The sequence below is a fragment of the Rana temporaria genome, chromosome 3 (assembly GCF_905171775.1).
Source record: "Rana temporaria chromosome 3, aRanTem1.1, whole genome shotgun sequence".
Taxonomy (NCBI): Eukaryota; Metazoa; Chordata; class Amphibia; order Anura; family Ranidae; genus Rana; species Rana temporaria.
The window spans coordinates 100,800,225-100,815,700 of record NC_053491.1 but is presented as its reverse complement, the minus strand read 5'-3'; the positions used below and the strand labels follow the sequence as shown (position 1 = coordinate 100,815,700).

Here is a 15,476-nt window from a genome sequence, read left to right as displayed (position 1 = left end):
CTGTGGAATAGAGGGTTGAAGAATCATCGTTTGAACTGTGACTTTGAACCTTATTTTGTGGAATATATTCTCAGCAACTCATTGGTGCTTATCGGACATTTAGAGGGTTCTTACAGCCTCTATTTTTGTTTTTTGTACACTTCATGAGCTTTATATATTATCAATGATACAACATTGGGTCACACAGAGAATTTATTTATTTTTTTGTGTTTGATGCACTGTCATTTACATGTCATTTTATTTTGATTGTATCACTTATTCAGCACAGTTTATTATTTTACATATACTGGATGTTGTCTGTTTTAGAGCCCAAGTATTGGATGTTCAGACCTGCCACACCTTAGTGGTTCTATCAGGCTTCGTACACACGAACGAGTTTCTCGGCAAAAACCAGCAAGAAACTTGCTGGGATTCTTTTTTTTGCAGAGTAAACCGGTCGTGTGTACATTTTTCGACGAGGAAACTGTCGAGGATCCCGTTGAGCCAAAAGGAGAGCATGTCTTCCTTTTCCTCTACGGGAATGGAGAAACTTGCCTTGTGGAGTTCCTCGACAGCCTAACAAGGAACTCAACGAGGAAAACGATGTGTTTCGCCTGTCGAGTTCCTCGGTCGTGTGTACAAGGCTTCAGAAACTGATCTGGTTCCTTGGTGCTTGGGATAAATGCTAACAAAACCGCACAAAATGGAAAATAATCTGATAAAACACTCACCAAAGTATCTTTCGGACGGTTTTGAACCTGGAAAGTGACAAATAGAAATAATATATGAAGATACATGACACACCAGCAGAAAATCTGCAAATATATCTAGTTGCCCATCACTGCTCCACAAATAAGGATAATTTAAAGCAAACATAGTCTGAGAAAATAAATACGGTAGCTCTCAATTTGACAAATACTTATTATCTGTCTGTTTTGTTGATCCAAAGGCTTCAATACCGTCTGAGTGACTGCTCAGAACTACTACTAATCTACTGTTTCTATAACTAGTAAAGTCAGCTGAGATCAAATGGGGTTTCATTAAGTGGTATTAGGTTTCCCCCATTATGCATTTTCTACTTTATTTCACTAAATCAACCCATTCATATTGCAAAGTAAAATCCCTTTACAATGCAACTCTAGCCCAAACTTTTTTCTTTCTTTTTTTTTTTTTTTAGTGGGAAAGAAACCGTACCTAATGCCGCGTACAGACGGTCGTTTTTTGTGATGAAAAAAAACGTTTTAAAAAACGTAATTTAAAATGATAGTGTGTGGGCAAAACATTGTTTTATGTCTTCAAAAAAACGACAAAAAAAAATTCGAACATGCTTGAATTTTTTGTGTCGTTTTTCAAAACGTTGTTTTTTGTGTCAATTTAAATAATAGTGTGTGGGCAAAACGACGTTTAAAACAACGTTTTTTTAACCCGCGCATGCTCAGAAGCAAGTTATGAAGCTAGCTTCAATGGAAAAGAGTGGTGAACGTAACCGCACTTTGCTAGAGCATTTTGAAAAAACAATGGTGTGTAGGCAAAGTCGTTTTTGAAAATGAAGTTTCAAAAACGTTGTTTTATTTCATGATTTATAACGTCGTTTTTTTTCATCACAAAAAACGACCGTCTGTACGTGGCATTAGTCTGTTTTTAAAAAAATGGTGACTGTCTGCCCACAGAAACGGACTCCCTGTTGCATAAATGTAATGAGATGGGTAAAAGATAGCTTCACCTCCTGTTCTCCACCTATGTAGAGAACTCCTCAGAGATGTTTTGCCCTTTTCGGAAGCTTAATCATAGAGACTAGGGTTGTCCCGATACCGATACCAGTATCGGTATCGGGACCGATACCAAGTATTAGCGGGAGTACTCGTACTCCCGCAAATACCCCCGATGCCAAAATAGAATACTTCCCGCCGCCGCCACAACCGCCGCCGTTGTGTGTCGCAAAGCCGCTGCCACTGCCGCGTTAATCACCGCGGCGCGGGGAACATTACAGTCAGCTTTCGTTCGAATAGCTGTTTTCCCCGCCGCGCATAGACACTCCCCCTTGGACGGATCTGTCCAATCGCGAGCAAGGGGGAGTGTCTCTATACACAGCGCGGCAGGGAAAACAGCTATTCAAACGAAAGCTGACTGTAATATTCCCCGCGCAGTGATTAATGCGGCAGCGGCATCATTTAGGTACGGGGGACATGGCTGCATGTGGGGGGGACATGGCTGGATATGTTTGGGGACATGGCTGCATATGTTGGGGACATGGCTGCATATGTGGGGGACATGGCTGCATATGTTTGGGGACATGGCTGGATATGTTTGGGGACATGGCTGCATATGTTTGGGGACATGGCTGCATATGTGGGGGACATGGCTGCATATGTTTGGGGACATGGCTGCATATGTTGGGGACATGGCTACATATGTGGGGGACATGGCTGCATATGTTGGGGACATGGCTGCATATGTTGGGGATATGGCTGCATATGTTTGGGGACATGGCTGTTTATGTTGGGGACATGGCTGCATATGTTTGGGGACATGGCTGCATATGTGGGGGACATGGCTGCATATGTGGGGGACATGGCTGCATATGTTTGGGGACATGGCTGGATATGTTTGGGGACATGGCTGTTTATGTTGGGGACATGGCTGCATATGTTTGTGGACATGGCTGCATATGTGGGGGACATGGCTGCATATGTGGGGGACATGGCTGCATATGTTTGGGGACATGGCTGGATATGTTTGGGGACATGGCTGCATATGTTGGGGACATGGCTGCATATGTTTGGGGACATGGCTGCATATGTTTGGAGACATGGCTGCATATGTTTGGGGACATGGCTGCATATGTGGGGGACACATTTAAAAGAAAGTATCGGTATTCGGTATCGGCGAGTACATAAAAAAAAGTATCGGTACTTGTACTCAGTCCTAAAAAAGTGGTATCGGGACAACCCTAATAGAGACCTCTGCAATTAAGCTCCAAAAAGGGTGAAACGCATCTGTGCGTAGACGGTCACCATTTTGTTGTAGTCTACTGGAGCATAACAAGCTGATTCTGTCAATCTTGCACCAGTGTTTTCACTTGCTGATCCGACTGACACAGGTTTGGAGCGGCACATTCAAGCAGAATTATTTTCATTGTTTTGGGCCGCATATGCCTATCTGGCTCTTCAGCTTCAAGTGGGGAGAGTCACCCCTAGCTTATGTCCAAGCAAAGGTGAGGGGCATGCTTCAAACCACCCCAAATGGTTACCTAAATGCTAGTGTAAAACTATAGATAGATATTTTGTTATGTGAGATAATCTAGAAAAGAGGCTAATTTAGAAAATAAATTAGAACATTTTGAGTACCCTACTGATGGGAAAGGGTTAGCAGTCATGAACCCAAGGTTGTATTATATAGCAGAGCAGCTGCAACATTGATCTGGCTGCTGTATACTTCCTGCAGGATCCCTGGCCTGTCCCCTTGAATGACATATACAGTATTGCTAAGTTCTTGTTCTTCCCCATCCTCTCTGTACAAAAAATATAGAACACTAGGAAAAGTCTGCTACCCTACACCAACAATATTGCTTACACTATGTTATGGGAGATGCAAAAACTGGGCACAGTCAAATCCTGAATATTATGAATCAAATATGCCCATCAAGTTTTAGCTTAAAATATGTTTATTACAATTGCAGAGCAAATTTCAAACCTCCAACTCTCAATGGAGCTGGTTCACACAGCTCTGGGGCGGCTGCGATTCACACTTTGAAGGGATCCTGTGAGTCTTTGGTTCTGATTTAGGTGCGCATTCAGGCAAACAGGGACACGCCAGACCACCTGCTGTGAGCCGTGGCCGCGGCATGTGTGAATCCAGCCTTAAGCTGAACTCCAGGAAATCAGATTCTTTGTAAAATGTCCTGTCTTACAATGAGTTAAGTCCAACTAGGTGCATGCATCCCAGTGGACTAATCTCTTTTATTTACAACTGACAGATGTATGGAATGTTGGGAGTACAGCTATCACTACACTCACGGGCTGCGCCGTGTTCCTAGGACACAACGTGACCCCGATTTCGGAAAAGAGCAGATGAAGCAGCTCATTACCCATGTGATCGGCTGTGTACCTGACAGAGTGTGTGACAAGGAGAGCGATCAGCAGAATTTCCTCGCAGGGGAGACCTGTACAGGTAATCGGAACACTGATGCCCATCAGTGACACCAATCAGTGCCCATCAGTGATGCCAGTCAGTGCTGCTTATCAGTGCCGCCTATCCATGCTGCCTATCATTGCCCACCAGTGCCGCCCATCAGTGCCTCCTATCAGTGCCACCTATCATTGCCGTATATCAGTGCAACCTATCAGTTTCGCATATTAGTGCCTCCTCATCAGTGCCACCTAATCAGTGCCCTTCAGTGCTGCCTCATCTGTGCACATAAGTGTTGCCTCATCAGTGTCCATCAGTGCAGCCTATCAGTACCCATCAGTACTGTCTTATCAGCGCATATCAGTGAAGGAGAAAAATTACTTATTTAAAACATTTACTGACAGAAACTAAGAAAACTTTTTTGCGCTCTTTTTTCTCTCTTTTTTTTTTAAAACTAAGCAGTGATTACAAACCACTAAAAGAAAGTTCTATTTGTGTAAAAACAATTATAAAAATGTCACAGTGCTGAAAGCTGAAAATTGGCCTGGGCAGGAAGGGGGTGAAAGTGTCCAGTAGGCAAGTGGTTAATGGGATACACTAAAGGTTTTTAAAGAACAACCCTATGACTTTGGGTTATTTTGAGCTATAAATAGATAACCAAAAAATGGTTATAATGATTGTCAAACTTCAATTCTTAGCTAAAAAAAAAGGAACTAAATCATGCCCTCTCACTATACCAATGTGGAAAGAGGAAGCCAATTCTAAAATTAGATTGGAAAACATACGTACCAGAAAAGGGGCTGCCCCAGAAAAAAAAAATAGGCCAGGGTCGCTGTATGAACCCGAACTAGCACCAGCTAAAATCATTCTCAGTAGATTACTTAGCTGATATATAACAACTATGGGAGATTTCATGCAAATGGAAAGTTGTGACCTAATGTGATAGGGCATGCTCTCTACTTGTGGTTTATGACAACAAAGCACAAACAAATGACAACAAAGCAGAGCTCAGGTAACAGATACGGTATTTATTGAGACATTGAGGCTTATTTACTAAAGCGTGTGAAGATTCATCTCAATTATCCAATCATATGAAAAGAAAATTCTTGTTAACACAATTTATTGTGTGAACATTTCTAAACCCTTTACCTTGCAAAGCACACACATTACATTAGAGCATGTACCCAAAAAAAAAAAAATTAAATTTTTTCCCCACAAATAGAGCTTTCTTTTAGTGGTATTTGATCACCTCTGCATTTAAATTTTTTTGTGCTATAAACAAAGAACGATCATCAATTAAAACAAAACTAAAAACGTTGGCCTGGATTCACAAAGCACTTACGCCGACGTATCTCGAGATACGCCGTGTAAGTGTAACTATGCGCCGTCGTATCTGTGAGCCGTGCCCACAATCAGAGATACGCCTAAAAATAGGCTTCCTACGACCGACGTAACTTGCCTACGCCGTCGTATCGTGGGCGCATATTTACGCTGGTCGCATTTTCCGCTCCCATTGATTTTCTATGCACATACGCAAATGAGGGAGATACGCCGATTCACGAACGTAGTTGCGCCCGGCGCATAATATACACGGTTTGTGTACGTCCGGCGTAAAGTTATTCCCCATATAGGAGGCGCAACTCATGCAAAGGTATGGACCAGGGAACACAAGCCGTCGTATCTTTTGTCATTTACGTTGTACGTGAATATGACTAGGCATAGGTTACGTTCACGTCGTAGGCAGTGATTCGATGTATCTTAGGCAGTTGTTTCGACGTGATTCTGAGCATGCGCACTGGGATGCGGCCACGGAACGGCGCATGCGCAGTTCGTTTTAAGTACTTCGATGGCGCTTGGCCCATCATTTGCATGGGGTCACGCCTCATTAGCATGGCTCACGCCCACTTCTATCTATGCTTGCTTACGCCGAGGAAACCCAGCGTAGATTTGAGAGCGGGTGGGAGCACTGGCTTCCTGAATACTGTGCTTGCCTCTCTGCGCCGGCGTAGCGTATATTCGATACGCTACGCCGGCATATATATGCGCCAATGTATGTAAATCCAGGCCTATATTTTTTACTTTCTGCTCCAAAACACATCCAATAAATAAAAAATACTAAAATTATCGAATTTCATCAATTTAGGCCAATGCATATTCTGCTACATGTGTTTGGTAAAAAAAAATCACAATAAGTGTATATTAATTTGTTTGCGCAAAAGTTATAGTGTCTACAAACTATGAAATATTTTTATTAATTACATTTTTTTTATTAGTAATGGCAGTTTTTTGAGGACCAGTGACATTATTACAATGATCAGTGCTAAAAATATGCACTGTCGCTGTACTTATGAGACTGGCAGTGAAGGGGCGATCAACGGGTTAACTGTGTGCCTAGATAATGTTTCAGTGTAGTGGAGGTGGTGCTTTTACTAGTGGAAGGCTGACGCTTTTGACAGTTTTTTGGGGACCAGTAACATTATACAGTGCTAAAAATATGCGCTGTCACTGTACTAATGACACTGGCAGGGAAGGGGTTAACATCCGGGGCGATCAACGGGTTAACTGTGTGCCTAGATAATGTTTTAGTGTAGTGGGGGAGGTGCTTTTACTAGTGGAAGGCATTGATCGGTGTTCCTGCTTTACGGAGACACAATATCCATGCCTTCTGTACTGACAGAACGGCAATCTGCCTTCTTTACATAGGCAGCCATTCTGTCAGTGTGCCAAATGATCAGTGGGTGCTGCCTTTAATTAGGCAAATTAGGCGGTCGCCTAAGGCCTCGCCCTCACAGGGGCCTCGCAGCTGCCTAATTTGCCTCTGCTCAATCGCTGTGTGCTAGATCGGTGCATCTTTCTGCAGCCCCTGTGGGGCCCCTGTGTCTAAGTTTTGTTTAAGGCCTCACAAAGCCTAGAGCCAACTCTGGGACACCATGGGGCAGATTCATCAAAGAGATACGACGGCGGATCTCCTGATCCGCCGTCGTACCTCTGAGTCCAGCCGGTCGGATCTATGAGGCTGATTCATAGAATCAGATTCCTCATAGATCTCCCTTAGATCCGACTGGTGTAAGTGACTTACACCAGTCGAATCTTAGGCTGCAATCTACCGCCGGCCGCTAGGTGTCGTCGCTTTTTTTTACGCGTCGGATATGCAAATGAGGAGAACCGCCGATTCAAGTCCGTACGCCCGCCCGTCGCTTTTTTTTAACGTCGTTTGCGTTCGGCTTTTTCCGGCGGATAGCCACCCCTGATATATGAGGGGTATCTAATGTTAAGTATGGGCGTCGTTCCCGCGCCGAGATTCAAATTTTTACGTCGTTTGCGTAAGTCGATCGGGAATACGGATGGCCGCAATTGACGTAGCCGCCGCAAACAATGACGTCCTAGCGACGTCATTTGGAGCATGCGCACTGGGAAATTACGCTGGCGGCGCATGCGCAGTTAAATCGGCGCGGGAACGCGCCTGATTTAAATTGTACACTCCCCGTAGCCGCGGAATTTGCATTCTGTGCAATTTTCGAGGTAAGTGCTTGATGAATACTGCACTAGCCTCGCTAAATTGCACCGGCGGATCGTAAAACACGTAGATCGAGTGGATCTAAAGATCCGCTGATCTACATGAATCTGGCCCCATGTCTGTAAATTCACAGCGGAAGTGAGCCACCGGCAGCTACCCAAAACCCAGTAGTGCAGAATCATCTACATATATATATATGATTCTGCGCAGCGTGGCCACCCTGTAAAAGTAAATGTGCCATGGGCTGGTCAGTTAAAGAAAGAGATTAAAAACCTGCCCAACCAGGACACAGGTAGCAACAAAACTCTGATGGAGGTTTTAACCCTTACACACCCTTCTACAAAATTTGTTTTATTGTGGTCTATGGCCCCATTTGAGTGATCCCACCCTGCACGGTTTAGGGGTGTTGTGGAAATTTAAAGATGTATTGTCATAATGGCACCCAGTTTTAGTACTTCCGCAGCCCGCTCTAAATAGAACTGACTGGGGCAGTCTGAGGCTGGTTGAATCTCGTCTGGTAGTAGAAAATGTCTTGAGGTTGGAATGTGATGTTTGCGGCGTGGGCATATGTCCGCCGACGAGGGGCCCTCTGTGCATTTAGCACAGACGATCGTTGAGGAGGGGGTGCGCTCACTCCGCAGGCACACGAGTGGTTATGGACAGATGTGCGTTCTTATCTGGGTCTTGTCTGATCAGCAGGGCTTGGGATTCGTAGCGTACGCCTGTAGATAGCCTCCATTCCACCTTAATAAGGGTATAATCTGGATATGCATTATTCTATGGAATGGCGCAGTTTCAGAATTCTATCAGCGTTTAATATGAGAGCTTATGGATGTTTCTGGAGGGGCACATGCGCTCCCCGCCCGGACACGCCCATAAGACTTTAGCAGCATTGTATGTATTTGTATTCATTGTATGTATTTCTATTCATTGTATTGTATTGTTGTATTATTTTGTTATTGTTATATTACTGTATGGAATCCCTGTTGGGGGGGTTTCCATATATGGGCATCTGCTGGGTGGAGCTGACACCCTGTGAGCTCACTTCCTATGGAGGCGGTCACATGTTGTGACCTCACTTCCTGTTGAGTCTTTAATAAAACTGCTTGGGAGGGCGTCGGCAGACCAGTGATGACTGGGACGGTGACTTGAGAACAAGCTGAAGGGTGATGGTGTCTTTTTGTATGGATGGTGAGTGAATCTATTTAGCCTAATTATGCATTATTTCATTAAGACTGGATGCTGTGCTTTATAGCACAGGGCAAAATGGCGCTGTGCTCTGCGTACGGCCTAATTTTGCCACCACAGATGGCGAGCCAGGTAGGAGTAGTCTGGGCCCCCTTTTCACATCGGTACAGATGGGGAAGAGTAGGTTTCTGTTCCGATGCGTGGTGGGGGGCTCTGCTCTACAAAAAAACAAAGTTTTCGTCTTTTTGAAATAATGCTTGTGCGATTGGACGTATGTATGTGTGCGATTGGACGTGTGTATGTGTGCGATTGGACGTGTGTATGTGTGCGATTGGACACGTGTGTGTGTGCGAGCGATTGGACACGTGTGTGTGTGTGTGCGAGCGAATGGACACGTGTGTGATGGCTTGCGTTATGATTGCTTGCGTTTGTGAAATCGAGTGGATTTGATTGTACATGTATGTATGAATTATGTGTGTATGCCTGAATGCTGTATGATTGAACAGTTTGTAAGTAAGTAATTGATTGTTTGACCAGATTAAAACTGCTTGGAAAAATTACCTTTTGTGTACGGTTTGTTTAGCCAGGCATGGCTTCTCTGACCATGTGGTGGACCATGCGGCTTGGGGGAGGGGCGGACAGTGTTCTGATTCTGAAAGTTAGATATAACATTTTTATGATGCATATGGAAACTGTATATTGTGGATGATTTGTCAGTATAGAGGTGGCATTATTCAGCCTGCGATGTGTGCAGGGAGACATTTTGTATCTTTTGAATGTAATGTCCTCATGTGTGCGGCTGAGACTTTGTTTGAGCAGCATGGCTTTTAAAGATGGCTTCTCTGGCCATGAGGGTCGGGGGAAGGGCAGTTTGTTTGGGCCACCATGCGGCGGACAGTGTTGGATCTCTGTTACTTGAGTGTACAATTTTTTAGAGCAAAGTCATGTGTAATATGTTCATGATCTATGTGAGGAATAGAGATGAATAAATTGTGATTTTTACCTTTGTATGGGACCAAAAGACATGTCTCTGTGAGTGTGGCTGAACTGTGATTGAATTGTTTGGCTGATGAAGGAAACATGTGCTTTAGTGGGGGAGGGGTGATTTGTTTGGTGTGCCATGAGGCTCGGGGGGGGAAGGGCAACCAGCATGGCTGTCCCATCACTGAGTCAAAGTTGGTAAACAATAGCAGGCGTTTTAAATGATGTGACCTAAGTATATTTTTTGAATGGCTTGTTACATAAGCATGAAAAGTTATGCCATGGTGTGTACATGAACTTTGAGAAAAGTGTTTTTGTTTTAATGTTGCGCATGTATCTGAAATTTTTTGAATGTGCTGTGTTGGCAAAAGGTCCGATTTGAAGCAGCCTCAAATGCGGCTCTGGGAGGGAGGGGTGACTAGTGTTGAATCCCTGGGCTCAGTGTGAGGGGTTCCCACCATCCCTGCGCTCATTATGAGGGGTTCCCACCATCCCTGCGCTCATTATGAGGGGTTCACACCATGAAAAGGTCCGATTTGAAGGAGCCTAAAATGTGTGCCTTGTCGGTTGGTTGTTTTTAGAAAATGTTTTTGGTGTTCGTTTTTGATGTTCCATGTGTTGTCTTTGTGGAGAGATTCTAGGCAGATTTTTGGGGGCTGCATTTGGCAGCCATCTTGTTTGCTATGGTCGTTGGCGGCCATTTTGTGAGGTGCAGTCTGTTTGCTCTGTGGGTCATCCTGGGTCATCTTTTGGGTGTGATACCATGTGACCGCAGTGGAATTTCGCAGCCTTTGGGGCAGATTTTTGTTTTCCTTTGTGTAGTATGGTCTGTCCTTTGGCAGACAGGTGCGAGGCGCAGTTCAAGCGTAAATGGCGCCATTGTTGCTGGCCATTTTTGAGATGCAGTTTAAAGCGCTATCTTTTGAATAGTGCTTGCGTGCTAGGGCTAATTTGTATACAGGATCTGACTAACCTACCGGCTGACTTTGCAGTATAAGAGTGGAGGCTTTTGTGTAAGAATTTCGTTTTTTGGTGAAAAGACTGCTTTGCATGCACTGAATTTTGTTGGTGTTTGAATATTGAATATTTGGGGTCCTTGGCAATTCATTTGTATTTGAAGATCGTAGGGTCAGGGGGTGAGATCAACTCCTATTCTGCAGATGGGAGGAGATTGTTTTACCTTTCCTGAACCAGCATACAACAGGAAGTCCTTTTTCGGCATTTATATATAAGCAGGAAGTCAGTGGGAGGAGTTTTTGAAGTCTTCCGAAAGATTAACAATGAGACTTGTGTCCTGAAAGGACAACGGAAAATATTTTGGCGTTTAAAAGAGTGTTTTAAAGTTTAATTTCAGTCGTTTTTGTGAAGTGTTATACTATAAATACAGTTTTGGGTATTTTAGAGCAAACAGAAGGGCTTCACCATTACTGTTGTAATCTCTAGATGCAGACAGAAGCCACATTATTCTGCAGGTGGTAACTGGGCGTAAGTGTTCCGTGTGGTTTAGTCTGGCGACACAGTGTATGGGATGCATACACTGTGAGGGGTAGAGGCCTAATTTGGGGGTTGATCCGTGGTTGTTGACGAATCATTTGGCATAGTTAGTCTAGTTCTGTGCCAGGAGGGTTGGGACAACAAGCCATAGAGATGATGCCTCGGTTAGGGTTTTCTAGTTGAGGGACTGGACCAGATAGTGGTTGTAGTCCGTCAATCCACCGTAGAAGAAGGCACCGGGCGGTGGTCCCCGAAATGGGTGCAACGGTTTCTCTCGGACGCGGGAAGTAAGACGATAAGTCGATTTGAATCGCGTGGGAAGAAAGGCTTCCCACAGTCAGACGGTTACACGGTGCACAAAGCTTAGTTTTGGGGGCAAAGGCCTTTAGACCCCTTTAAAAGATTGCCAAGGATACTATTTGGGTATCCCTCTGGAGTGGATGTGGTTTCGCTGCGGTTTCAGAAATCTGTAATGATGAGTGTGGATGGAGGCGCGGTACACGCTTTGGTGACCCTCAAAGGAGAGCTATACATAGCGGGTCTATGCAAGGCTCTCACGCTGTTCTCATATTTTCCCATTGTATTTTCTTCTATTGCTGAAAGTGGAGGCAGATTTCCGGCTGGTTTTTGTTTTTTTTTTCATTTTTGTTTTGGATACTATGAATATCTCCCCCACATTTGTATATGAATGTTTGTGTGTAGTAACGTGAATATGTTCGAATTTACCGCGGCGATCCTCCGATGCGTCGCGGCTGTAGTATTTTTGTAGAAACGGGGAAAGTAAGGGTTATAGAGGGTTTTGTTTGAATCGGTTTTGAAAGAATGTCATTGAAAATTTACAGGAATGTCATTTTTGTTTGCCATTCTCTGCAGGATAAATATGAGGGATGAAGTAATGATTTCTGTTTAAGTATTTTTCAGGTCCAAGAAGTTTCTGGAAGTTTCTGTACATAGAGAGCAGGTGTATGTAGACAGCTGTACACATGGATAAATACGAGTCTAAGGAGGTTTAAAGTATCATAGGCTATTTCATTGTTTCTTCTTCCTCCAGTCTGTAATGAGGAAGAAAATGGGGGGATAAATAAATGTAAAAGTGACAGTTTTTCGAACTGATAACACTAATCTTTCTAATTCTAAATCAAGTTTGTGCCAAGACTGTCTTTCTTTGATGGAGTTTGAATCGGCAAGCAGCAGTCTGGTGAAGTAGGTTCCCATCTTAGATGAACCTGCCAATGGTTCCAGGTATTACAGGAGATGGTAAGGTATTATAGGCGACGGTGAGCCACGCACAGATTGTGCAGGGAACACAGTCCCGAGGTCGGGGTTATTGTCATAAGGTTTGTTTGGAGGTCAACCGAAACCAGGGTCGTACCCACCTCACCAGCTGTCACGTCGATTCTCAGGTGATGGGGTGAGCGCGATCACTGTAACATGAACTTCAAAAGGGTTCAGGAGAGTCTCTCCTGGACCCCGACACGGTAATTGGTTTTCATTTTTTTCCCAACCAGGTGACTGGGTCGTTTGTAAAGAAACTTGATGGATGAGACCACGCCAGCCACTGCAAGAAGCGGCTCAACCACATCAAAGAAATTAGTAGTATCTTTGTTTATTTTGTATTTGTTTGTTTAGTAAATTTTAGCAGAGGTAACGATGAAAGACATCCCAAGTTATTATTTAAAGTTTATTTTATGACTAATTAAGAAAGTGAACGGGATGGATTGCGGGGTCTGTTCTGAGTCTCCACCGAGCCCAGCGATGACAGCGGTACATGCTATTTATGATGTTATGATTGGTATGAGGATTATTGACAAACTAGTGAGGACTCCGGACAGACACTTGGCAATAGAATTTAATGAGATGTCTTTAGAGGGTAGAATTTTTATTTGTTTTTATGTCTCTGCCTCTTGTCGGTTGGGTATCTACAGCTTATAAGGTAATTCAAGAGGTTCATGTGTGGTGGTGAAGCTGTCCCAGCATCCTATATCGCGGCCGATCGCAAGGATCTGATGGCGCAAGAGAAAGTAGGAATGGCAGGGGCGGCTAGAAGGCACCAACCCGGACCAGGTCTGGGCATGGCTTCCTGCATATACAAGGTGGGGGGGGCTTGAGCTTATGATACGATTGAACAATTCACACCTATTGAGGATGGAATGTTTCATGTGACTGTTGAAGCTACAAGGAAGTTCTCGCGGTCCAAGGGCGGTTTCTGGGAATTTACAAGTAAAGATTGTTATACCTGGATCGGGGATACTGGGAATTGGAGTTCAGGCCCATATGGATAAGGTTTGGGTCCTTGCAAGGCAGAGCCAGAGCTGTAGCTAAGTGAAGGTTGGGAGTCCTTTGAAGGGTCTGGGAATCTTTGGGGATTTAATTTTTATTTTACAGCGGATCGTGGTTGATGGAAATGGGAATATATATACTCATGTCGTTTATTTCTATTCTTTCTATGTCGTGATGAGGCGCTCCTGTTGCCTGATTGGACGCGTGACCAGAGCCGGAGCAGATGACCACATCTTCCTTGATGAGACGCCCCGAAGCCGGACCCACGTACAAGATACAGAGGACCCCAGACCGATCTGCGATTACTACAGCTCACCAAGTTGTGTCCTCCTTATAAGTCATCCCTCCTGAAGAACAGAGTCTACATGTCAAGCCGTGTTTTCCTTTTTATGGACTGTAAAGACTGATTTAGTTTCTAGGTGTAAGAAGACTATCAAGATTTGAAGGACAAATGGGAGCAATATGACAAAAAGGGAGGACTGTTGTGGAAATTTAAAGATGTATTGTCATAATGGCACCCAGTTTTAGTACTTCCGCAGCCCGCTCTAAATAGAACTGACTGGGGCAGTCTGAGGCTGGTTGAATCTCGTCTGGTAGTAGAAAATGTCTTGAGGTTGGAATGTGATGTTTGCGGCGTGGGCATATGTCCGCCGACGAGGGGCCCTCTGTGCATTTAGCACAGACGATCGTTGAGGAGGGGGTGCGCTCACTCCGCAGGCACACGAGTGGTTATGGACAGATGTGCGTTCTTATCTGGGTCTTGTCTGATCAGCAGGGCTTGGGATTCGTAGCGTACGCCTGTAGATAGCCTCCATTCCACCTTAATAAGGGTATAATCTGGATATGCATTATTCTATGGAATGGCGCAGTTTCAGAATTCTATCAGCGTTTAATATGAGAGCTTATGGATGTTTCTGGAGGGGCACATGCGCTCCCCGCCCGGACACGCCCATAAGACTTTAGCAGCATTGTATGTATTTGTATTCATTGTATGTATTTCTATTCATTGTATTGTATTGTTGTATTATTTTGTTATTGTTATATTACTGTATGGAATCCCTGTTGGGGGGGTTTCCATATATGGGCATCTGCTGGGTGGAGCTGACACCCTGTGAGCTCACTTCCTATGGAGGCGGTCACATGTTGTGACCTCACTTCCTGTTGAGTCTTTAATAAAACTGCTTGGGAGGGCGTCGGCAGACCAGTGATGACTGGGACGGTGACTTGAGAACAAGCTGAAGGGTGATGGTGTCTTTTTGTATGGATGGTGAGTGAATCTATTTAGCCTAATTATGCATTATTTCATTAAGACTGGATGCTGTGCTTTATAGCACAGGGCAAAATGGCGCTGTGCTCTGCGTACGGCCTAATTTTGCCACCACAGGGGATATCCCCTGTCCCCTGCATGTGCCGATGACATTGGCACATGCTCACTAGAGCAAACTGATGCAATGGCACCTATGTGCCGCTGCATCAGTCTGCGTGCCGTTACTGGCGTATCCTGCGTGCATGCATGGGAGTGACGTCATCGCGGCTCCGACCAATCACAGTGCTGGAGCCGCAAAACCCGGAAGTAATCCAGGGAAAAATGTCTGTGGCTGGAGGGGAAGACAAGGACGGCTTTGGGGTCTTCGATCTAAGGTAAGTAATTCATAATGAGCTAGTATGCTATGCATACTAGCTCATTATGCCTTTGTCTTGCAGGTTGTTTTTTTTTACACAAGTTTACTTCCTGTTTAAATGCACATAAAAGTTTTCTCTAGTCTGTAATTCTTAGGAAACTTGCAAAACAAATTCCTCACCTGCTCTTACAGAAGGTGGTGGGGTTTGCTGGAAAATAATGTCTTCCTCTGAAAGACAAAAACATTTTATTTTCATTGAATTCTGTGTTGGCCCTCACAGTCCATAA

The 15,476-nt window shown here is 44.4% G+C and overlaps 1 protein-coding gene across 1 annotated transcript in view; it reads right to left on the bottom strand.

The window, feature by feature from the left end:
* LOC120931544 (mucosa-associated lymphoid tissue lymphoma translocation protein 1 homolog) overlaps positions 1-15,476 on the bottom strand; it is a 110,423-nt gene that overhangs the window by 34,593 nt on the left and 60,354 nt on the right. Inside the window, exons 8-9 of the mRNA XM_040343101.1 lie at positions 15,370-15,417; positions 711-737 (exon numbers count right to left, since the gene is read on the bottom strand). Of these exons, the coding sequence (XP_040199035.1) occupies positions 711-737; positions 15,370-15,417 (75 nt within the window). The remainder of the gene's footprint in view (positions 1-710; positions 738-15,369; positions 15,418-15,476) is intronic.